Source organism: Podarcis gaigeae (genome assembly GCF_964106915.1).
Source record: "Podarcis gaigeae genome assembly, chromosome: 2".
Lineage (NCBI taxonomy): Eukaryota > Metazoa > Chordata > Lepidosauria > Squamata > Lacertidae > Podarcis > Podarcis gaigeae.
In genome coordinates this window covers 4,842,167-4,867,753 of record NC_139679.1, presented here as the reverse complement: position 1 = coordinate 4,867,753, position 25,587 = coordinate 4,842,167, and the positions used below count along the sequence as shown (strand labels likewise).

Genomic DNA, 25,587 nt, shown 5'->3' with positions numbered 1-25,587 from the left:
TCAGCTCCAGCCCACAACAGCCCCCCACCCAGGCCCTGCTAGTACGCCAAGTCTCCCAACTTCTGCACAGCCTGTCTCATCACGCGACCCACCCACCCTACGTGGTGCACCACATCCCACCCATGGAAGAGACTTGGCCCATCCTCAGGATGACTCACTCCTTGAGCTCATCGATGATCTTCTGCTTCTGGTTGATCTCATCACGCAGTCGTGCCAGCTGTTTGTGGTGGGCCTCACGGTGGCTCTCCAGCTGCACTTCCAGGGCCTTCTGTGTGATAGGGATGAAACAGGTCAGAAAGGCAGAAAGACAAACCCAGGAACATGGCAGCACACACCTTGGATCCTCTCCACAAGTACAGAGGAAGCTGCCTTATTCTGATTCAGATCATTGGTGCATCTAAACTCAGTAATGTCCACGCTGACTAGCCGTGGCTCTTCAGGGGGCTGCCTCGGCCCTGCCTGGAGACGCCGGGGATTGAACCAGGCAGGCCACTGCTGTGATACGAACCTTCACTTCATCTGTATCCTGGATCAAGTCCTTCTCCTTGCCCACTTCATGAACAGTCTCTGTGAAAGAGGAGGAGGAGGATAAATAATCCTTGGGGTACAGCCAGAATTAGAGACATGGCCATCCTATCCCTTGAATTTACCCTGTGACCTCTTGAGCGTGCAAGTCACTGTCACAGCTTAATCTCTCAGCCTCTGTGCAGCCATGGGGTGGAGTCCATGTCCATTTAAAGAATAACGCAACTAATCAACTAGCTCATCTGTACAGTGGAAATTAAAACGGCCTGCCTCACAGGGTTGTTGTGAGAGTAAACAATGAAGACCACAAAACACTTTGAAAATGAAAAAAGCACTTGAAGCTGCTAAAGGTTGCTTGTCAGCAAACTAGATTGCAGACCCCAGTGTAATCAGATGATCAAGGATTCTGCTTTTAACAGTCAAACACATTATGCAGCTGTCTCCGTCTTTCTTTCTTTCTTTCTTTCTTTCTTTCTTTCTTTCTTTCTTTCTTTCTTCTCTCTCTCTCACACACACACACACAAGCGCCATTTTCTGGCACAAATGTTGCAACCATTCACATGTTCTGCATCACATATAAGCCAAGGCACAGCCTAACCTTGGGCTTGCAGTTTAGCTAGCTCTTCACTCAGAGTGTCATAGGATTCCTCCAGGTTCCTCTTCTTCAGCTCCACACTCTGCATGTACTCCGTAAGTGAGCGGATCTTTGCCTCATGCTGGGGGGTTGCAGGGAGAAGAACAAGCAAGAGATAACTTTTACAGGTACATCAAATACAAAGGTGCATTTAACAGCATATCCAGTTTGACCTTGAGCAACCCTACAGCACCTGCCATGCCCCATGGTCAGGACAGGACAGCGAAAAGGTGCTAGCATATTTCTCAGAGAGCAAGGTTGCAGCTACTGTCAAGGGTGTACTCCACAGCAAACCTGAGTGTGCAATGGCTTTCAAAGTCCTCACACTGGGGAGACAGGCTTGCCAGCCTCCCCAAACATTAGTTTTGTGGAATGCAACCAAATGTATCCCTTTCAGCTGAGAGGTAAGCCAACGGATCCAACCCTGCTGGAATGCTTTCTCTGAATTGGAAAGGAACTCATCCAAGACCACAAAAGCTGCTAGAATTAGGTAGAAGTCACCTGAGCAGATGGGATGGAACCACCTTATAAGTGATCTCCTTCCTGCCCTCACTAGGAGGAAAGAGGAAGCCTGTTAAGTCAGATATCTTCTTGGTCAGATTTACTTTCCTTTTGCACTCTGGTTTATAAGGATCTAGAACAGGCAAGGGGGAACTTGTGGGCCCTCAAGTGATTAAGACGCCTATCATCCCTGACTGCTAACCACACTGGCTGGGGATGGCAGGAGTTGGGAGTCCAGCAGCACTTAGAGGACCACAGGAGTCCCAGTGCTGCTCTTGAATTAGAGAAAGATGCACTACTCTAGCTGCCCCCATTTGCCCTGGATCAAAGCAAAGCCCAGCCTGTCTCCCTGGGTCAAGGTAAGGGCAGTCAGTCCCTATGCTTCCGGATGTTTTTGTTTTTTAGTATTGGGAAACACTGAGGGCCTCCCCACAATCCTTCTACCTCAGGGGTGGGGAATCTTCAGTCCGCAAGTCAGATCTGGCCCAATCAGCTTGTGAGGCCATTTTCTCCAAACCACATCCAGCTGCCCCACACCTGTTGTCAGGTGTGTAGCAGTAGAGACATGGCTGGTTGGCTGCTCATGCAGCAGGAAACAGGATTTAACTCCTCATACATCTGCAGATGAATGAGGAGTTCAATCCACTTGGTTTGGATTTGCAAGGGACTTCCCCATGGGGCACTCTTGGTGCATCCCTCAGAAAGCAGGAGATCAGTCCTCCTTGATCACAATCTCCTTGCACAGGCCAGCTTTGAATGGTGGGCAGGATCACCAACCTGTCAAGGTTGGGGCAGGGAAATAAAGGTCTGGCCTGCCAAGCCAAAAAAGGTTCCCTAACTTGTTCCACATTCTCAAAGCCCCACTTCCCCATGACTGCAGTTCTTCTGTCCTGGCTCCCACAGGTCTGACCTGAGAGATGAGGAGCTGGCAGGAAGACAGTTCTCGCCCTGTCACCTCCATCTTGCGGTGACACTCGACTTGAAGGCCCTCCAGTTGCCGGCAGCGCTTCACAACAGACTTCACCTCTGATTTGATCTTGCTGATGTAGAGCCGGGCAACGGTGAATTCCTCCTCAATGGCACCACTGATCTCGACTGGCTGAGAATGGGGGAGAGGGAGAGGGGGTATGAACGCACTGACCAGCCTCTTCCAGCCAGATCTGTTTGCTGAGCATTCACCCTGACTCTTTTTCAAAATGTCGGCCCGTAGGGTAGAAATCATCACTTCAAGCAATTGTTATCCCATGATTCCCGGGGCATTTTCCTATCATTTTCCTTACCACAAAAGGTTCATTTTTAAAAAAGTGGGCTTGATGGACAAGAGCACCAAAACCAGTTTAACTTAATACCCTAAATTTGCTGGGATATGGCTGAAAACCACCCTGCAACATACCGACAGTGTTGAAGCAGCCACTGTCTGGGGCACACAGTTCAACCACATGACCCTTGCAAGCAGAGCCATTCAAACTTAAATAGCTTCCACATTAGCTATTTAATATGGATTTGCTACCCTTCATTCCCTCTTTTTGGACTGGGAATGGTTTAACTCAGAGGAGAACTATTGAAAATAATGGACCTAAGTTAGCCATGTCTATTAATTTCAGTGAGTTTTACTCTAAGGCTAACACTTGATACAACACTTGGATTCCAATGTTTTTCCAGGTTGTCCTGTTTCTTTTCAGACCTGGTATGTAGAAATCCCACCTCACAGCTTAACACACAGTTATAGTACCAGCCTGCCCAGAGGTAGCACCATCAACTCCAGTGAACCCTATGTTGCTATTTTCTGTAATAAAAGTAAAATTGTGCTATTTTCTGTAATATGTTGCTATTTTCTGTAATAAAAGTAAAATTGGGAAGGGCCAATGCTGAAACTAGGAATCTCTTGCAGATCCATAATACATACAATATTGTATATTCTCACCAGGTGTTCTTCCCAAGTGTCTCCCCTCTTTCTTACCAGCTTGATCTCACCATTGCCCACGATGACGCTGAACTCGCTCAGATCCTTCATGAGGCCATTGAGGACCTCAGCAATGCGCTTGCGCTGATGCGCGCTGAACTCCTGCAACCGCTGCAATTCTGATTCCAAGGACAGCATGGTGGCCTGCAGGGTGAGAAGATGGTTCAGCCAACCCAAGAAAACTGAACTTCTGATTTGCAAACACAGAACCCTCTCTTTTGGCAGGATAAAGGGTTAGGCTACAACTCCCATCAGCAGAGTCTGATGGGATGGCTAGGGAAATGTGAGTCGTAGTCGAGAACAACTGGAGGACACCAGGTTGACAAAGGCTGGGTTAAAGCTTCCCTCCCAGCTCTGTCATTTGAAGTGGACCAGATTCTGCAAACACAAGCCTCGGAGGGAAATAAATGCCATATCACAATGCTAGTACAATCCATTCCTGAAAGTTTAGGTCAACATTTTCTACGGAACACTTGATTCACATGTTGCAGGACAAACAGAGGCAGTTTTAGTGTAGTGTGACAGGTGCAGTCGCACTGGGTGTCGCACTGCAGGGGGCACCAAAGAAATGCTGTAGAACAGAGTGTGCGAGGTGGAGGAGCACTGAATTTTAGCATCTCGCAGGATGCCACTGAAATTTGAGAACCCAAAGTCCGTCACTGGACAAAGCCTTCAAAGGAGCACTTGCAAGGAGCGCTTGGCTCAAAGCAATGGACCTGAAATTGGATCTAAATTGAAGTGCCTCAGCAGTGAGAAGACTAAGGGTGAATGGGGGCTTTCTCTGCTCTAGCTCTGCCTCCCTGAAAGACTGTTGTGAGTTCACTCAAAGGCAGGACTGAGTACATTCTACACTTGAAAGAAGATTAGCATTCTGCACCAAGAATAAATGAATTCTGCAACCTGTATAAATTATGCAAATCAAGCTCCAGTTTCTCATACTCTTAATAGTTTTTCTTTTTTACTGTTTTGAGTAATGTATACTGCTAGTACTAGTTATGCTGAGGAGTAAGGTGCTATGTGGAGGACTGAATCCCCAACAACAGGAAATTTTATTTAAGTGCTCTTCAGACTCCAGAGATTTTAGCAGGCATTGGTCAGATGCTTTCATGAATATTTTTGCAGCCATAAGGGGTAGATACTTGATTCTTATTTTAAAATGAAAGCTGAAATTTTCAGGAAGGTGAATTCATCCAGTTCTGCACTGTGCACTTTTCCTATGCTTTTGCAGAATTGCAGAGTATATGCGCGCGCGCACACACGCGCACACACACACACACACACACACACACACTATACTCTTGAGGACTAAGCCAAGATTCAATGTGGTCCTGATCCTCCTCTACCAAGGGATCTCAAGGTTTACTAACCCCAAGGAAGGACCTGGCATCCTAGCACTTACCACCTTCTGGGACAGCTCATCCACCAGCAGCTGATTCTGCTGGTTTTTCTCTTCTACCTCCTGAGACTTCTGGTCGTAGTTGACAGCCAGCTCTTCCAGAGCTTGCAGCACCTCCTTCACCTCCTCCTTGGCTGAGTCGTTCTCTGACTGCAAGTGGCTGAGCTCACGCTGCACCTTTTCATTGTCCCCACGAGTTGACATTAGCAGCTGGTGGGGAAGAGGCAGAGAATGGGATAAGGAAGGACCCAGTAGGTCAAAAGTTGTCAAGGGCAGCCAAGAAAGAAGCAAGAGGGACTGAACAGGAGGCCCAGATAGCAATGATGTGGGATAGACAGGCGTCTGAACAGAGCGAGAGAGAGGAGTGTCGAGAGAGAGACCTCGTCCACTCTTACCTTTTGCCCCATGCTTTCTGCACACAGCTCTGCTCTTTCCCAATCTGCTCTTTAATTCTGAATTGGGATAAAGGGCAATGCAGGTTTTCCATTAATTGTCATTTGTTCTGATTCAGTGGTAAAGAGTGAGAATTTGAGGAGAAAGCTCTAGGGCAAAAAAAGGCGCGTGCTCAGACAGGTGCCTAGAAATGTGGCACAACGGTATGTGTGGATGAGCCCAAAGATGAAGAGAAAGAGAGTGAGCATGAGAGAGAATGCATGCAAGCTGGAATGGGGTAGTGGTTAGCATATTGGACTGCAATACCAGAGTTCAAATCCTCCAGCCTAAGCTACCTCACAGGCTTCTTGTGAAGGCAAAATAGGAAGGGGCACCATAAGTTCCTTGAAGGAAGGGTCAGATATGAATGCAGCGTGCAAGTATAAAGATGATATATTCAATAGAAAGAATATAGCAATGAGAGAGACAAAGTTCACACCAGCATGCATGCACATACATGTCAACATATAAGCAAACTTTTGTAAACAAACACATACAGCACTGCTCACCTCCTCTTGGTCCAGCATCTGCTGCTTGAGCTTCTCCATCAGTTGGCTCTGCTGATTGATTTCATCATCCTGGATGGAGAGGAAACAAACATTTCAGTGGTGGTAGCCACCACGTGCTCTGCCACAGACACAAGATACCAGGCATGGAGAGAAAAGTTCAGGGTCTGAGGTGAGGGTAGAATTTCAAGCATCCAAGTGAGCCGAGGGGGAGGGGAGGCTGAACAGCATAAAGGAAGGAGGGGAGGCCTCAGACCTTGTCATCAAGTTGCTTGTAGAGTTTGCGGATTTCCTCCTCATACTTGTGCCGCTCCTCATCTGAGATCCGGATGACAATGGAGGAGTTGTTATCATTCATAGGCATCTCATCACAGGTATCAGGCATCACCTTCTCATCATCACTCAGCTGCTCTGTTTCTGGGACATTCTCACCTGGGAGGATTGTTTTAAAAAAGCAATTAAAATAATAAAAAACCCCACTGTGTCCCATCCCCACATGATTTAAATAAGCAGCAGCCCCATATTTGGATGCTGTCATGAGGGCAGCTCCGCAGTGCCACCCCACAACATTGGCCACTCCTGTTCTAAGAAACCTGTTTGCCATTTCCTGCCTTTGGCACTTTGAAGAATTGGAAGGTGGTTATATTTTGTATTAATACCCAAGTGCCCTGAAAAGTCCTATCATATATGACTCTAGTTTATTTATTTCAACTTAAACAATATCAGCTGATATGTGTTCTAGTAATCAATATCACCTATTTTACAGTGAATCTAAAATGTTATACTGTTAGTAGTGCTGTAACAAATTGCTTGTGTGGAATGTTGTACTATGTTTTGAAAGAAACTGATATTAGGTTGCTGGGAGCAAAGATCAGCTGTGGTTGTCCCCAGATGCAGACATGGTCATAATTCTTGCTACAAGTATTTCTCTACCACCACAGTTTTGGTCTGTGTGATGGCTGCTATGATGGGAGGATGTGCAATTGTTATTGTATCATTCTAAAAGAAGGTGGGGTAGTTTCCCAAAGGGAAAACTTTCAACAAGAACAAGCCCACTTGTGCCAGAGGACACCTCCCACTCCGAATACATGGGGTGGATGTGGATGACGATGTGTCCCTTGAAAGACCTGAAACTTTATTACGAATCGGCTTGCTTATGTTGGCTGAAATAATGGATGACATTGCAGAACTCAATGTCTCATTTACTAGATTTGGAAGCTTTCGATAATCGCTTTGGGTGGCATGCCTGTCTGAGATATGAAAAAGGTAAAATTCATAGAGGGTTCCTGAATCATATCATAAGGAAGTCACTATATAAGTTATTGGAGAAGTATAAAGATATATCGGAACCAAAAATTCCCGGTTGGCTATCCCCTCTGGAGGCCATTGCAGTGAAAAGAAAAAATATGGAAACAAACTGGGCCATGTACAAAGACCTATTAGAAGAAGATAATCAATTGTAAGTGAAAAAATTCGAAGAAATGAGACATCACCTAACGGACTGGCTACAATATTACCAATTAAATGAGGTTTTTAAGATAGACAGGGGAAATGGTTTTGCAACAGAAGAATCAAAATTAGATAAAGAATTAATACAAAATAAGAAAAAGAGTAATATCTAGAATATGCAAGCTTCTTTTAGAGTGGGAGGTGAAAGATGAAGAAGTGAAAGAAGTAATGATTAAGTGGGCAAAAGATTTTGGCAAGAATATCCAATTGTCGGCATGGGAATTATTATGGAATAAAGAATGGAAATTTACAGCCTGTTATACACTAAAGGAAAATTTCTTGAAGCTGTTCTATAGGTAATTAACTCCCAGCAAACTGGCCAAAATGTATAAAATGAGATCTAATGCTTGCTGGAGGTGTAAACAGGCAGAAGGGACATTGCTTCATATGTGGTGGGGCTGCAAAAAAATTAAGAATTTCTGGGATATTATTTATGAGGAATTGAAAAAAAATGTTTAAGCAAACTTTTATAAAGAAACCAGCAGCCTTCCTCTTGGGCATTTTAGATTCAGATATTCCAGATGAAAAAAGGATAATATTTCTATATGCTACAACAGCAACGAGAATACTGATTGCCAAAAAATGGAAAGGAGAATCAGTACCAACAAAAGAGGAGTGGCAGGATAAATTATTTGATTATCTGGAATTGACAAAAATGACAGAGACAATTAGGAGACAACCAAACCAAAAGTTCAAAAAGGAGTGGTAAACTTATAAAGAATATTTTTTTAAAAATTGTCCCCAAGTAAAAACCTGGACATGCTTTGATTAAATTGATCAAATTACAAGACAGATTATAAATATAGCATATAGATAACATAGAAAATGAGGACCTGACCAAAGAAGCAGATTAATAAAAATATAAGACAGACCTGCATTGAGGAAGACGGACGTCTATTGGGAAAGCTAAGTAATTGGAAATTCAGAATATGGTGGCATAAGCTTTCTTTTAAGAACTTATGGATGTATGTGTGTTCTTCCTTTTTTATTATTTTCCTATTTTCTTCAATTTTGTGTGTGTGTATCTGTTATTTGTTAGTAAGAAATGGAACAATTTGTAAAATGTAAGAAAACTAATAAAAAGCATTATAAAAAAGAAAGAAAGTCCCATGCCTTCTTAAAAAGATGCAACATAAGTAGATTGAACTGCAATCCAAACCCAGCCTGCAGATTTCCTGCTCACCATTGCGCCAGCGCCCCAGCTCAGCCTCCAGCTTGGCAATTGTCTCCTTCAGGACCTTGTTCTTCTCCTTCTCCTTCTCAAACTTCTTCTTCCACTGCTCAGCTGTCAGTTCCAGATTCACTGATGCTGTATTCTTGATTGTCTTGGCCCTGCAGTGGGGCAGAACTAAGCGTAAGATCCTTTACGCAGACAATTGTGTTAGGGATGCCAAATACCCTTCACAGAGATACAGGGCTCCCTGCAGAGAAGGAATTATTGTTATATACCGTATTTTTCACCCTATGGGACGCACCGACCCCTCTCGCTCTCCAAGCTTCAGCGAAAGCCTGCATTCGCCCCATAGGACACACACACATTTCCCCTTCATTTTTGGAGGGGAAAAAGTGCGTCCTATAGGGCGAAAAATACGGTAAATTTCCAGCTATAGTGCATACCCCATATATTCCAAGTGATTAGGAAATTTGCCTTGCCAAGGAAAAAATCTACTTTCCCCCAATCTTTTGCTCTTAAATTCCCTGTGCCTGAAGAAAAACTGTGTGTTTCTAAGACTTGCAACTTTTCCAGCAACATTCATTTTTTTGTCTTTCCCTGCAACAGAACTCAATGAAAGGAGTAGGATGTGGCTGGGTAGTTACCTCTGTCCAAACATGAGTGTAGATTTGGTCTCGGCATCATTGTAGCTGGAAGGTGAGCAGCAGATGAACATGGTCGTGCGGCAGTTTCCACCAAGGGAATCCTGGAGGATGCGAGTCATCTTGCTGTCCCGGTAGGGCACGTAGCTCTTCTGCAAAAGACAATACGAAGCAGGCACATTTAACTTACTGGTATTCATGCACTGGCAAAACTGGCCACCAGACACCCCAAAACAATCCACAGCACCCTCTTAGAAGGGAAAGGAAAATTCATTTTACCCAAGTCATTTTGGAATCAATCTACTACTGAATATAAATTTATCCATAAAAATTTGGATATTTCTCAACCAATGGTAGTTAATCTACTATATATTTTGGAAAGTTGCTTTTTTTGTTTATTCAATATGCATTTGAATAAACCTCTTAAGATATTGTAACCCATTTTACAGAATGCAGAGAAAAACATGAGTTGAGAAATCAGAGAGATGAGCTGAGGGAAGTCTTGGAGGGGAGGGAGGGAGGGTTCATTGGGGAGGTGGGGGGGAGAAATTAATGAAGATGATTTGTTTTGATAATTTGTTATGTTGAAATTGTTAATAAAATTTATTAAAATAATAAAAAAAGATATTGTAGCCCAAAGTTTGCATGATGGCTCCTAAGATAAAACAGCAGGTTTTAATCTCTGTATACAATTGGGAACCATTTTAAATCAAGATGCCGGACCGAACCTTTCAAAACTGCACTGATTTTAACCATTGGTTTCAAAATAGCAATTTTCTTTTTGGTTTCTTGGGATACCCAAACAACACCAGGTATGAAGCTGCTAGCTCATTATAGTTGTTGACCAGTAATCATTGTTCAATGGAGGTTTTTAAGCAAAAAGAGGTCCATCTGTCATGGATGCTTAGTTGAGATTCCTGCACTGGATGAGGTTGAACTAAATGGCCCTTGGGTTCCTTCCAACTCTTACAATTCTAGGATTGTATATTCATAGTGATCTCAAAGTGCCAGTCCATATAGCCAAATGGCACAATCCATACACAAGACAGAGGGGTCAACAGGTTTGGGAGAATCAAAGGTTTGCAGAATTTAATTTATTTGGGGGTTTTTAATAGAAAACATATCCTAAGGGGGAACTCCCCGCAACTGTAGAACCTCTATACCCTGAATCTCACAAGCAACTGCTGCCTTTGCCATGAATCCATGGTAGAGAACATTCCCTCTTGAAACCTTGCATAATCAGTTAATTTTCACATTCTTGCTGTTTTCCAGTTAACGGAAAGCATATGTGCTCTCTTCAAATATCATGGTACCAATATTTTTGCTGCTGAAGGACAATTCAAGATAACATCCACTTGTATATTGGTTATGTTTCCAATTACCTTCAGATAATAATACAGATGATATAACACCTTGTTGATTCTGGATTTTAACTAGTTTGCTGCTTTGTCTGTTGAACTTTGACTACTAAATTTAGGCTATATACAGATGTTGGTGACTTACTTTACTTACTTACTTACTTACTTACTTACTTACTTACTTACTAGGTTATATACAGCTCTCTGACAGACCTCCCAACACAAGCCTGCAGCAGGGTTTATCCTGGTCTAAGTGGGTACCTGAAAGCTGGGCTGTAGTTAAGGAGACTGCCCACTGTTCTTTTCTTGCGCCTGAATACAACACATTTGCCTCCACATTTATACACTTACCTCTGTGGGAACCTCTCAGAGCTCTAATAGCAGCTTGCAGGATATACAAGTCTCTTGTGGAGAGCTTACAGGATGTGTGCAGCAGTGGTCCATGAGGTGGCTTAGCTTACTTCCTGTTATCCAAGTCCTTGCAGTGTACTGGTAGGAAGAGGAGGAGGGAAGAGGTGGTGGCAAGGTCAGCATGGTGCAAACAGGCTGGTGAGGCCAATCTGGCACTCCGACAGACGCATTTGCACCTCACCAAACTCTCCACCGCTTCATCCCTCCCAGGACGACACAGTGAGGTCAGGTAACAGGAGGTCAGGTAAGCACCACTGCCCTGCCTTGCTGAGCATTGCTGGTTGTATGTTGCTCTAGTTTGTTCTATTTAAGGCTGGCTGAAGATGCTCAGACACAACAGCTTCATGTATTTGGTGTTCCAGTCTAAGTACAGTGGTACCTTGGGTTATATACGCTTCAGGTTACATACGCTTCAGGTTACAGACTCCACTAACCCAGAAATAGTACCTCGGGTTAAGAACTTTGCTTCAGTATGAGAACAGAAATTATGCTTTGGCGGCACAGCGGCAGCAGGAGGCCCCATTAGCTAAAGTGGTGCTTCAGGTTAAGAACAGTTTCAGGTTAAGAACGGACCTCCAGAATGAATTAAGTACGTAACCAGAGGTACCACTATAGTGCAAAGCTATTGTCTCCCAAGGAGCCAGAGCTCACCGTGCCCTCAGCCAGAGCAGAGATGACATTGCCAAGCGCTGACAGGGACTTGTTGATATTCTTGGCCTCATCCAAGACAGCTCCCTCAGCTCCAGTCTTGCTGACCTGCCAGGAAAAAAAGAGAAGCTTGATTACTGTGTTGAAGATAATTATTTCAGGCATTGCTGGGATCTGTATAGATTTCCAACATGGGACAGCTAAATCTTTTGTTTATGGGAGAAATTAGACCTTGCCTGACTCTACAACTGGGTCAGGGATACGTGGCACCTAAACCCCCTTGAAAAAACCCCAGCACCTTCTCACTGCCAGCCAGATCCACCAGGTAAAGCTTTCCACTCAGTTTCTGTTCAGTCTCCATGTTCTCCTGCTTGATGTTGATGAGGAAGATGCTGTGGCTGCGGGAACTGTGTTCATTCATGTCTGCAGGGGCAAAACAGTGAGAACATGGGAGCACTAGAACCAAGCCAGTTCCCTATAGGGAAATTCTGAGCGGGGATTTCCTGCACTGGAAAAAAAATACCTCAACTTGATGCCTATCTAGGCCTAGGATGGTATTCAATTAAATAGTTTCACAAGCAGAATAGAGGTGTTGTTACCCAATTGTTTGTACACACACTTGTGTCTTTTTCACTGTGGTCTCTGGACAAATGTCAGTGCATTAGGAAAAAGCCACTCAAAGAGCCATTTGACCAGAGAGAAGAATGAAATGAACATGAGGGAGCCGTGATGAATCAAGTCAAAGGCTCACCATAGTCCAGCACACTGTTCTAGCAACAGACAACCAGATGCCTGTGAGAAGCCTACAGCAGGGCCTGAGTGCATCAGCCACTCTCCTCACTTGCAGTTCTCAGCAACTGGTATTAAGAGGCACTTTGCCTCCAACTGTGAACCACTACAGGCACAGTATGAGCAACAATGGCCTGATCATGTCTTGTCCAACTCTCTGGATAAAGGGGGTATTGTGTGTGGCCTGGAATCCACACATACAAATGCATAAACATTTTTCTCAAATATTTCTTACTTCCCAAAGTCTGGGGCGAGGATGGAATTACTGTGCTCAGAAAACACAACATGTGAGGCTGTATTAGAACACTTATCTTATTTTTCTAAGAAAAATAAAGGGTTTATTTGATAAACGAGGGAATATTCAGTCAGGCAGACTCGCGGCTGAAACTGTAAGCCCAGGAAGAATGTTATCACATTCTATGCTGTTTGTGTAATAGCAGGTCCATGTTTTGTGACTTAGGCATGATTGGGAACAACACCACACACTGCCTCTAGGGTGCAGCAAGATTGTTGTTTATGACTTCACAGTTGAATTAGAGACTCTGTTAAGACTTGGCTGAGATTCACAAAAGCCAGAACACACCTTCCCAAAGCACTGATGCTACACAGAAGCCCCATTGCCACCACAGCTCCCTGGTATGTTACTTACCAATCATAGTCTAGCTCACTGGCCCTCTTTAACCCAAAGTCCATGATGGGAACCTCCACCCTTTCCATATAGAATCATGGAATTGTAGAGTTGGAAGAGACCATGATGAGGGTCATCAAGTCCAACCCCCTGAAATGCAGGAATCTTTTGCCCAGTTTGGGGCTCGGACCCACAAACCTTAGATTAAGAGTCTCATGCACCACTGACTGAGCTATCATCCATCACTTCTGACTGAGAGCCAATGTGGCCCAGAGGTTAGGGTGGCAGGCTAGCACTGGGAAGACCCAGGTTCACATCAGCACTCTGTCATAAAGCTTGCTGGTGACCTCAGACTAACTGTCAAAGCTTGCTGGGTGACCTCAGACTAATCAATTTTGCTCAGCCTAAACTACATCACAGGATTGTTGTGAGGGAAAAATTGTGGAGAGAGACGTGTTCACTCCTTTGAGGAAAGGCAAGATATATATGTCATAAGTGAATGAATAAACAATACTGTTTATATCTCAGGCTCCACATCTCAGACATTTCAAATTTGACACCTTTCATTTCCACAACCAGGCTCAATTTTTAAAAAAGTAAATAAGTAAATAGAGAGGTCATATTTAATTCCTGGTAATTTTTATTTTCCTGTGTTTGAGACACACTGGAGCAGAAAGGGTATTTCCACGTCACAGATTTAAAAGGGTTCAATAGCCATTCCTGCACCAACAGTATTGAAAAAGGGATCACATTTGACCACCCCAATAGCATTCTGAGGAAAAATAATCACGAACTCACAATAAAAAGGATGTCTGGAAGGCCCCACAACTTTTCAGTGTAGATGCTATCAAAGGTTTAACAAGGCTCAAGCACGTGTTGCTTGTCAACCCCAAGACTGTGTTCACACCTGATATTTAAAGCATCGTGATCCCTCGTTAAACCTTCATGGCTTACTCCAAAGAATTCTGGTTGCTGCAGTCTGCTGTGTGGAGGTTTGTTAGGAGACCTCTGTTCCCCTCCCAGAACTACATTTTTCAGTTCCTCTTCACAGATAATTCCCTTCCTGTGAGGGGAATATAGGGATCTCCTAAGAACACGCAGCAGCCTTAATAAACTCCAGCCCCCAGGATTCTTTGGGGGGAAGCCATGGCTGTTTAAAGTGGCATCATGGTGTCTTAAATGTATGCTGTGAATGTGGCTTTCGTTTATTAAAGCGTGAGAATCTATTAGGAGTAGCTCTCTCTGCTTGAAACCTGAGCCCACCTCACTCAGGCCTTCCCTTAGCATGAGCATAGTACTATCCCAGTGTTTCCTGGGATACAGACCACGCCTGTAACGACTTGCAACCCACCAAGCCGCACGCAGCCAGCCTGCCATGGCAGACACCACTGAGGGGTTTGATTAAAACAAACAAGTTGTACTGAGCTAGTTCAGAGCTCCCTATTCACCCAGCCACACCATCATAATCCCTCCGGCCCATTTTTATTTCTCAGAACTCACTGGTAACAGCCACATGACGGTTAGATTTCCCCTCGTCAATGACATCCAGGATTTCTTCAGGGCTCGAGACAAAGCGCTCAGTGCAGCCCTGAGGGGGGGAGAAGAAAAGGGCATTTGTCATGGTATACATGGTGAGGTTGACCTCATCTCTCTTTTTTTTAATCCAGGCTGCCGCCGCCACCACCATACCTCATGCAGCTCAACCTGGGCAGCTTCCCCTGTCTTCTGGCCGTAGGTTTCTCTAAACTAGTGCCCTTCTGCATTTTTTAGGATAATAATGTCCATCAGACCCAGCCAGCGTGGCCAATGGCGAGGAATGATGGGAGCTGGGAGTTCATCACTACCTATAAGGCACAAGTTGGGGCAGGAGGCCTTAGGATATACACAAAGGTTCCACTGAGGAAGGGAGAAAATTGTGGGGACTGCTTTTCTACCCCACAAAATGGTAGAGACCATGGTAATTATACAAACGTATCTACACCTCTAGTTATTATGAGATTTTTTTTTTAATGACCAGCACAGTAACTGCTTTCAAAACAAACTGCCTTTTTGTTAACTTAAACTTGGATGTATCCGAGCACAAGCCTTTGAATCTTACTGTAAATCCTGCCTCCCCATTCAAAGCTTGAAAATGCACCCCTGAGGTAACCACTGGCTAGACCCAACACTCAGGCCACTAGTGCTCTCTCCCTTCCACTCTGGCCAGGAGTGTGCCCTGTGTGACACTTTCCCAAGAATCTCACCTTCACAAATGGCACCCGGTTCTTGTCCTCGTGAACGGAAAGATTGGTCTTGGTCACTATGGGCAAGGAGGGGAGATCATTCAGAGAGGGCACAGTTGATCCAGGAGCATACATTTCACTTCAGTCCTGCACCAGGGCCAGCACCCCTGACAAAATCCCCCCCCCATGTCACTATTTCCTATCAAGCCCTTCTCCTTTACTCTTTCAATGCCCTGTTCGTACCATTTCCCCTCGACATCCCTGATGATAACTCACCATCTAACAGATCACGGATTTTGTCCAAGTAGATTTCAAAGTAGGAAACCTGGGATGGGGAGAGAGAGTCAATAAATAGAACAGACATAAAGATGTGGGGGCCCTCAATTTTCCCTCAGTTATCATCCTTGTGAGCACATACCTTTCTGAGAACCACTGTGCTCAAAGTGAGAATAAGTAATACACTCTGATCACACATCTACACCATACATCTAATCTAAAGCATATTTATGGCGCTTCTGAGCAGTCATGACTTCCCCCAAAGGATACAGGGAGTTGTAGTTTACCCCTCACAGAACTGCAATTCCCAGCATCCTTAACAAATTACAGTTCCCAGGATTCTTTGGGGGATGCCATATGCATTGCATGTAGGGTGTGGGTGAAACTGCCAACAATTCCTTGAAAAAACAGAGGGGGAGGACTGGCCCCTCTGTCCAGTCCTGACCTTTATAGCCTCTTTAAATACAACAGTGGACCTGAGGGCTTATCCACACTTCATTTTGCCCCACTCTCTCCAGACAAAGGTCCATGCTTTAAAGCTCCATGTCCAAGCATCCCTGCTTTTGTGGTTGTTGTTGATCCAGAACTTCCCCATGAAAACCTGTTCTTTAAAGCTGAATCAGAGCAAACAGTCACCAATGGAAAACCCAAATTGGTATTTACGCCAATTGAGCACTACAAAGTGGGTTTTCAAGGAGAAAGCTAAAAGAAATAAATAGACACACACACACATGGACACAGAGCTTTCAAGCACAGACCAGTGTGAATAAGCCCTTCTTCCCTGGACTGCTTTGTGTCAGGCTTTGGCTCCCTGCTCCAGAGGGGGAAAGGAGTGGTGACTAACCTTTTGCTAGCTGATTTGCAGGACCCTGTAAGACCCAAATCCTTCTGGTCCTAGGACCCCAAAGCACCTGTCCCATGTCACTGCTGCCTATGGGAACATGGGAAGTTGCCTTATACCAGGCCGGAGTATTTTCCTGTCTAGACCAGCTTTGTCTGCTCTGGCTGGAAGTGGCTCCTTCCATCATCTCAGGCAGAGAATATTTCCCATTACCTTGTTTTTATTCATCTTGTTTTTATTATTGCTTGTAAGCCGCTCTGAGCCCGGCCTTGGCTGGGGAGGGTGGAGTATAAATAAAATAATAATAATAATAATTATTATTATTATTATTATTATTACCTGAATTTTATTTCTTAGTTTTTTTACTGAAAATGCCAGGGATCAGACTTGGGACTTTCTTCTTGGAAACCATGTGCTCTTCCACTGAGCTATGGTTCCTGTAAAGCTTCTGGATCCTCTGCACTAGTTTTGTCTGGGTAGCTCATGCCCAAGAAATATTATGAACTTTCCCTCTATGTTCATCAGCTGAGTTCACCTACCTGAGGTCCTTTGCCAGCCCTGGAACCAGAGGATCTGACTCCCTGACCAAGATGTGCCTTTCCAACCATCTCATTTGAGCATCCCACCCATTGCTAATACACATCCTTTGTTCCCAGTACTGACTACTGTTGCCCATACCCCTGGCCCCACCGCTATTCCATATGCCTCTGACCTTAATGTGGAATTCCAGGTTCTCATCCATGGAGTAGATGTGGTTGAAGATGTCCTGGGCAATGCGAGGGATGATTCCCATGAGCTGGGGGTCATGCAGCTTACCCTGGAGGAACAGAAACATCAGGAATGAGCCAAACGGATCTCCTCAAATGTTTTAGAGCTAAGCTTTAGCTTTTAGGGGATAAATAGTCCCATCTCCAGGTGGCAAGGTGGAAAGGATCCCCTACCACTGGGGTAGGGAACCTGTGTCTCTCGAGATGTTGTTGATGTACTGCAACCCCAGGACTACAATGCCCATAACTCCATGCCAGCTGAGACTGATGAGGCTGGAAGTCCAACACCATTTTGAGGGCCACAGGTTCCTCACCCCATTCCACTTTTGCTTCTTGAACTTATGACAGGGCCTTCTTGTCAGTGGCTTCCTAACTATGACCTACTTTCTTCCATGCCTTATATTATATGCCTTCTCACCTCCATGGTGTGTGTCTTTCCTGAGGATGTCTGCCCATAAGCAAAGATGGTGCCATTGTACCCAGCCAGCACATCTGCAAGAGAAAGAAAGAAAGAGGACTCATTTATTTCCCCAGTTGGCTTTCTGCCTCGCCCTTCCTGCCCCTTTATACAACTCCTACTAAATGCCCACTATTTTACCAATTGCCCAACTAACCTTTGACAATCTGCATGGCACAGGCATGGTACACCTGATCCTGGGTAGTGTTGGGTGGGAAGACACGATCAAAGACATAAGGCTTGCCCTAGAAGGGGAGAGAAAAGAGAGGTCAAGGGCTACCTAGGAACACCAGAGGCTTATAGGAAATGCCCATTCCATCTAACTCACGCAGCACACACCTCACCGTCCACCTATTCTGTTTCCATACTCAACCAGCTCAACAGCAACCAAATCCTATGCATTCTTACTTGCAAACCCAACTCCAGTGTGCCTTAATCCCAAGTAAATCTGCACAGACCTGAATATGGAAGGGTCCCCTCCTACAATCGCCCTCCCAACCCTATTTTTGTTTTCCAAATGTCATGACAAGGCCTTATCATCAGGGGCACCTAGGCTATGGAACTCTCTACCCCATGAAAGCTGGCAGGTTACATGTTTGAGCACCTTACTATGAACCTGTTTAGATGTGGGAGGGCTTTATGAAAATTTAAATTGTGATTGATTTTGGTTCTTGCTTATTATTAGTCTTACCTTGGAATTTCCAAAGTATTACACCACAGCTCGCCTCTGGGAGATCTAATTATTTACACAGCTTGGATAAGAAAAGTGGATTTAAAAAGCCCCCATTCCCTCAGTAGTGCCTGTTTGTCCTGCTGCTATCCCTGGTGCTATGCTACTCTGCTAGGTCTTGCCACAAAAGAAACAGCATTACATGCTTTGTGGAGATGCTTCATTTTTTATATACTGCCCACACACTTTTTTGTGCAAGCAAGTCCCATCCGCCCCTAGCCAGAAGGAGGTGGAAATCCAGTGAAATCATACAAAGGCACCAGAGGGTTACTTTACCAAAGGTATGTGTTATTCAGTCTAGACCAGCCTTTCTCAACCTTGGGCCCCCATATGCTGCCGGATGACAACTCCCATCATCCCTGACCACTGGTCCTGCTAGCTAGGGATGATGGGATTTGTAGTCCAACAACATATGTTTGGAATCCAACATTGAGAAAGGCTGGTCTAGACACTATGGTTCTTACAATTGGCAGGTTTTTTGTGTAAAATGATCCTCTGGGTCTGCAGTTCTTCCCTGATGCATCAGAAAGGGTCCAGCAGAGCCAGGCCAGGCCATAAGACGTGTGTCAAGGAGCCCACATGGGAAGGACTGGCTGAGTTTCTGCCCTTGTGCACAGACTGCTCTGAGAACAGGGAGCTGTCCAACTGCTAGATGCCTTTAAACATAGATTTGGTGGCTGTTCTTAACGCCAAGCCTCTTTGAAGTGGCCTCTGTCCCTCCATTTGCTGTAGCTCTGATATGGTTCTCCCAAGAACTGTCAAAAGATGACTCTTAAAATCAGGCACATGCGATGTAATACTTCCCAGTACCAATGTGGCTCCTCCACCCTGTGTAGATTACAGCACAGCCATAGCTCAAGCATCTTGCTAGCTCTTTGGGGCACTCAGTCCACTTCAACCTGCTGTTGCACTCATGCTCACTTTGCAAGCTTCCCTACAGGCAACTGGTTCACCACTGTGAGAACGACATGCTGGACCAGATGGGCCACTGGCCTCATCCAGCAAGACTCTCCTTCTGTTCTTATGACTTGTGGCAGGATAACATGTACCTGAAGTGCTTCTGTGCAGTAATTGCTTAACAATCTGATGCATTCTGTTTTGACTATACACAATTTTGTCTTTTGGCACAACCCCTGGAATGCAACCCTGTGTAAGTTGAGAAACACTTGTATATAGATATCTTCAACTCAGAACACCATGCATTTGAAAAAGTGGACTTTGGTCCATGAAAGTTTATGATATAATAAATTTGTTAAGCTTTAAGGTGCCACAATTGTTATTAAAAATCTGAGTGCCTGAACTGAAACTGAGCTAGAATAATGAAGAAACTTAACAGCAGTGGGCCCTTTAAAAAGTTTGGTTTCTCTGTTTCGAGTTGTTTCACAAGACAGCTGGACACAGTCAGATGTTTTCCCATCGGCACAGATGCACTCATGGGCAAGTTATTTGTCTGACTTTCCCTTTAAGGTGCCACCAATCTGCCTCTCCAGGAGCCAAACCTGCTGCTACTCAGTCAGTAAAGGCAGAAGCAAGGTGGGGATGGGAGCAGCTGCCATCACTAGGGCCTACTGAAGGGCTATGGAGGCTCAGGAATTTAAATAGCCTAGAGGGAAGGTGGTAAGTGGCCTCCTGGAGAAGGAGAGACCCAGACGGAGACCACCACTACAGTCCCTTCTGCCATTTGCAGAGAGAGCCCTGAGAAAAGACCTCCCCAGTTTCCCCCAACTATATTGCACTAGGATTTGGGATGACCTGGACATTGAGGATGGCCTTGGGCTATGTTAAAAAGGGTCCAGCAGCAGAACCCCAGACCTTTCACTACAAACACTGGAGCCTTGGGAAAGGCGCCATCAAGGATGGTTTGGGATGCATGAGCTGGGAAGAGGTGATTGTTCTACCTAGGAAAGGCAGGTGAGAGCTGGGAGCCTGATCCTGTATGCAATGAGAAACCTCATAAGTAGTTGCACTTGGCTTGTCTGGCCTGCATTGGGGGCTTAGTTTTTGAAATTATTTATCCTTGGAGACCATGGACTCTGAAGCATTTAATATCACACAGTCCATCTGGAGCACAAACCCATGAAAACACTTCATTCTCTTCAAATTTAGTAGACTATTTTATATCATTCTTCTGTACCTGCTTCCTTTCCTTATCACATTTTGTGGACACAGAAGTCCATAGCTGTCAACTTTTCCCTTTTCTTGCGAGGAATCCTATTCGGATTAAGGGGATTTCCCTTAAAAAAAGGGAAACATTGACAGCTATGCAGAAGTCTTCTGTTCTATTTTTAGGAGAAACATTATTTAAATAGAATAGAATAGGGAAAGAAGGGGGTTTTTTTGCAAGGGTATAGAAGAATAGGAAGTGATGCTCTTGTGATTTTCCTTTGATGTACCATACCATTTTCTTGAGACAGCTACTCTGCAGCTTGAGACAAGCTGAGATAACAGCCCCCTTCCAACTAACTAGCCTGGGAAAAGCTCTTCATTATTTACAGCCTGATGAGTGAATCACTGATTTCATTTCAACTTCCTTGTCAAAGCAATGAAGGCAGGGGAGGCAGGGAGAGAAAATGGATTCTCTAACAAGCATGCAGTGCTAGTGATGTATGGAAGTGAGAGCTGGACCATAAAGAAGGCTGATCGCCGAAGAATCAATGCTTTTGAATTATGGTGCTGGAAGAGACTCTTGAGAGTCCCATGGACTGGAAGAAGATCAAATGTATCCATTCTTAAGGAAATCAGCCCTGAGTGCTCACTGGAAGGACAGATCCTGAAGCTGAGACTCCAATACTTTGGCCACCTCATGAGAAGAGAAGACTCCTTGGAAAAGACCCTGATGTTGGGGAAAATGGAGGGCACAAGGAGAAGGGGACAACAGAGGATGAGATGGTTGGACAGTGTTCTCGAAGCTACAAACATGAGTTTGACCAGGCAGTGAAAGACAGGAGTGCATGGCGTGCTCTGGTCCATGGGGTCACAAAGAGGCGGACACGACTAAATGACTCAACAACAACAACAACAACAACAACAAACATGCAGTGCTTGGATACTCTCTTTTTTTTAAAATAATATTTATTGAAGATTTTCAAATATAACAAAAAAAGAAAAACATCCAAATTTAAAACCTTATTTTCATTGGCATCTTTCCAGGACTTCCCCTCCCCTCCCCCTCTTGTATTCCAATTCTTTCAAATAAATTCAACAAATTCTTACCCCCAATTTTAAACTTATTATCATTGACCCAATTTAAAAATATTTTCCCATCCCCTAAAATCGACCTGTTCCCCTCTTTAATATGCAGTACAGATTAGAATAAAAAAATAAAGAAAAAGAATAAGATATAATTTAACACCCTTTGGATTCCAAATTTCCCTCCCCCCTTTCCCGGTTGCGTTCCCAATGTCCATCAATGTCTACTGTCGTCCTGGAGCTCCCACACCTAAGCCATAGTCCTTCACCAGTCCGCTTTGCCGTCTTTTTAATAGTCTTTGCCGTCTTTTGGTCATTTTTAGTTTCGAATGTCCAATCTTGGAAGGAGTCTGTCTCAAAAAGGTCCATTTTTTCCATCCAGATCTTTGTATTTAAGAGTAAAAACTCCAATTTTATTTCTTTAGACCTTTCAAATCTGGATGTCCCAAATGTTCCCACTTCCAACTTTGTCCAGTTCTTGTTATTCTTGTTGTTCTTGTTGATCTCTCTCCTCCTTTCCCCCCCCCCCCTGCTCTCCTGCACAAATGTTCTAATTCCAAAAGCTTCTAATTCCTCTGCAGAGGCTTTGTTATTCAGGAACAAAACATTACGTCAAGTCCCTTCCATTCTTCAATAGATAAATCTATTGTCTCCTTTAGTGTATAGACCTCTGTAGACAAAATAGTGTTCCATTTCTGCAGTTTCCCAGGAGATAAAAAGTCCTATTCAAATTCCATGCCAGCAATACTTGTAGTGTCCCACAGCTCCTCTAGAGGGATTATAGTAACTCAGTTTCCTTCCAGATCACACCCAACAGTCAAAGTAACTTGTTATTCCTTGTTTTAAACAATTTATATCCAATTTGTAACAAATGTAACCAGCAAAGTCCTTGTAACAAAGTTCTCTTTTTGTTCTTCCGCTTTGACAGCTCCTTTGACAGCTGTCAAAACCTCTATTTCTCCTCTCCCGGCGCTCTCACGGATCGCTCCCGGGGTTCAGGGGGGTTGCATTTTAATTCACATTCCACTTTTCTCCTCCAGCCCAGTCTTATAATTTTCCATCATGAAATTAATAACTTTCTCAAAATAAGGTTGCACTCGATCTTAGTTGTCAAATCCTTTGCTTTAACTCCTCTACAACAGGGGGGAGGCTGACTTCCTTTTTGCACCTCCCCCGCTCGCTCCGAATTTAAAAAAAAAAAATTTCCCCCCTTTTTAATCCAAGTTCCAATTACTCACGGGTTATTCTTTTAAGGCCAAATTTTCAATGGAAGAAGTCAGCGCTCTCCGTCGAATGGCATGCGGCTTCACTCGGCAGGGGAAGCGGAGGACTCATAGCACCACCCCCCGTCACCCGCTCCGCAGCCTTTAAAAAGGCTCCTTCGCGGGTCGGGGGGGCGCAAACTGTGCCCGCCGAGTCACCATGCCCATGGGTTTCAGCGCCCATGGTTTTTGAGGGTCCCCGTGTCGCCGGCGCGGTAGGTCCCAGCCCCTGCCGAGCAGGCTCCCTCCGGAGCTCGGAGGGAGTCCGTCATTCGGCGATGGCGCCAACCCGGAAGTCCTCTCAGTGCTTGGATACTCTCACCCACTGTAGCTTCTTGCAGGCTCTCCACTGCTTTTCAGATCTGCTTATATTCCTACCCCCTCAATCAGAAAGGTTGATGTTTCTTTCTCCGTTAGGCAATATCACAAGCAGACTTACTTGAAAGTAAGCTTGCTTGAAGCCAACAAGCCTAGACAACAATTAGCCCAACCTAATATTTGGCACTGATAAAACTATCCTCCAACCTTCAGTAAGTCCTTATGCTAGAATCCTTGTTATCCTCTAGGAATCCTTTGCAGCTGGAATGGGAAATAATGAGAACAGCTCAATCGTCCTACTCTAATTGAAGTTTGAATCTGTGAAATTATTTCCTCAACTAATCCCATAATCAGAGATTGATTGACTGATCAGTTAACAATAATTTTTAAAGAGGCACAATGTGCAAACCAACTGCTGTACTGCTTCATGCAGAAAAAAATATTAATTTGTACTGAAATATCAGTACCAAACAAAGATAGTCTATAGTAGAACAAATAAAGAATAAAATCCTTCCGACTAGGCTGTAAAAATTACAGCTAGCAGGAGAGCCAGAGAAATAATTAAATTTAGATTAGGAGAAAAATTGAGATATTTAAAAGTACCAGTAGATGCACTGAGGACTGCACTCACAATGAATTCTGTACCAAAACATGCTAAAGTTTTGTGAGTGAAAATGGAGCAAGTTTGCATAATTTATTTCTGCATCAACTAGCAATGTAACACATAGAGCAATGAGAAGGTGTCTAGAGACACTAGTCCCTGCTCTGGCTTCTAAGATTTCACAAGTCATCGCCCACACATTTTCAGATCTATCTATCCTCACAGTCGTAAGAGCTTGACTAGAATATGCTTGAGGGAGGGGCTTATGCAGCAATTATCAGGATATTGCATTGTGCCCAATGTTGAATTCTGCAATAGTGTGGTGTGAACCTGAAGTATGCAATACACACAACCTTGAAACAAGCCTTGACTTTTTCTTCTTTCATTTCCTGGATTAATACACCAACCTGTATTATTAGATATGATCAAATGATTAAAGTTCATTTTGCTTTTTAGAAATATGCTCCCATGCTACGCTCTTATTGAAAGCAAGACTACCCCCACCATCATCAGAGCAGAGCTCTAGTTTTTGTAGGGTACTAAAACTAGCACCTGACAAGCAGCAATGCAGATAGCTGAGACAATGCTGATTCACAAGAACAGGGGGGAAATGTCCTCTAGACTATTCCTAGTAAATAGGCATGTTTTAGAATAGGGGACTCTGTGGCCCTTCAAACATTGACTAAAAAATGCATCATTCTTTACCATTGCTCACTAGTTGGGGATGATGTGAACTGGAGTCCAACAATATTTGCACCCCTGACTTAAAACAAACCCCATGAGTTAAGAACAAAAATGCTCTGTTTTCCAAAGTGGCTTGCCAGGTGGGGCAGAGCTGCTCAGGTAGCTTCCTGGTAGGTAGGCTGCTGGTGCTTACTGGGAGGAAGAAGGGCAAGATGACTTGGAGGCCATCCTGGTGTCAATGCACTGGCAGGAGCACTGGATTAGCTCCACTGGTTTAAGTGCACTGCGCCAGCCCCTCTTGGTAAGCAGCAGTGCCCCATCTGAAAGCCACTCCTGCATCAATTACAAAAAGCCAAGAAAGCTGTCCCCTGCACCTACCAGCTCTGAAATTGAGCAAAGCTGGGTGCAGTTTCCTATGAGCCTCATATGACCCTGTTTAGGCAGCACAGGTACATTTTGGCAGGCATCAGAATCCAAGTGCGATAGTCCTCAACTCAAGGAAAAGTACCAATGGTGCATGAGCAAAGTCAGGATTTTTGTTAGGGAGGGCAGGCTTTTTTTGAGGGGGAAAGCAGAACCTCATATTTGTTGTTGTTGTTTAGTCGTCTAGTCGTGTCCGACTCTTCGTGACCCCATGGGCCAGAGAACGCCAGGACCCCTGTCCTCCACTGCCTCCCGCAGTTTGGTCAAACTCATGCTGGTAACCTCGAAAACACTATCCAACCATCTCGTCCTCTGTCGCCCCCTTCTCCTTGTGCCTTCCATCTTTCCCAACATCAGGGTCTTTTCCAGGGAGTCTTCTCTTCTCATGAGGTGGCCAAAGTACTGGAGCCTATATTGATCTGTATTGATGGGGGGCAGCCTGTCCCCCCCGCTACGCCCAAGCAATGGTGGATTCAGCTAACTGGTCCCACTAGCAAAAGCCTGTGCAAAGCGTTCCTCTAGCACAGCGGTGCTTTTCCCTCCCTCTTCTCCCTCCACACCTCCCCAATTGGCTGAGATGTGTGTGCAAGGGGGAGAAGAGGTGATATTGTTCCACCAGGCAAGCGGAAATGTTTATGCATGACACTGAATGCCTCCCCCACCATGTTAAAAATGGGTAGTATTCAATGCTCATCCAACTCA

The 25,587-nt window shown here is 44.5% G+C and overlaps 1 protein-coding gene across 5 annotated transcripts in view; it reads right to left on the bottom strand.

The window, feature by feature from the left end:
• The window catches only part of KIF5A (kinesin family member 5A), a 59,327-nt gene that overhangs the window by 16,275 nt on the left and 17,465 nt on the right, over positions 1-25,587 (bottom strand). For all 5 annotated transcript variants that reach the window (XR_014561831.1, XR_014561832.1, XM_083729370.1 and 2 more), the window contains exons 2-19: positions 17,836-17,923; positions 17,640-17,713; positions 17,167-17,271; positions 15,614-15,662; positions 15,359-15,414; positions 14,616-14,703; positions 11,997-12,121; positions 11,702-11,806; positions 9,285-9,433; positions 8,650-8,798; positions 6,214-6,389; positions 5,961-6,029; positions 5,023-5,229; positions 3,621-3,767; positions 2,571-2,759; positions 1,124-1,241; positions 509-567; positions 159-268 (exon numbers count right to left, since the gene is read on the bottom strand). Coding sequence is in view for 3 of the 5 variants with exons in the window: in XM_083729370.1 (XP_083585496.1) it covers positions 159-268; positions 509-567; positions 1,124-1,241; positions 2,571-2,759; positions 3,621-3,767; positions 5,023-5,229; positions 5,961-6,029; positions 6,214-6,389; positions 8,650-8,798; positions 9,285-9,433; positions 11,702-11,806; positions 11,997-12,121; positions 14,616-14,703; positions 15,359-15,414; positions 15,614-15,662; positions 17,167-17,271; positions 17,640-17,713; positions 17,836-17,923 (2,063 nt within the window). In the remaining 2 variants the exon portion in view is untranslated. The remainder of the gene's footprint in view (positions 1-158; positions 269-508; positions 568-1,123; positions 1,242-2,570; positions 2,760-3,620; positions 3,768-5,022; positions 5,230-5,960; positions 6,030-6,213; positions 6,390-8,649; positions 8,799-9,284; positions 9,434-11,701; positions 11,807-11,996; positions 12,122-14,615; positions 14,704-15,358; positions 15,415-15,613; positions 15,663-17,166; positions 17,272-17,639; positions 17,714-17,835; positions 17,924-25,587) is intronic.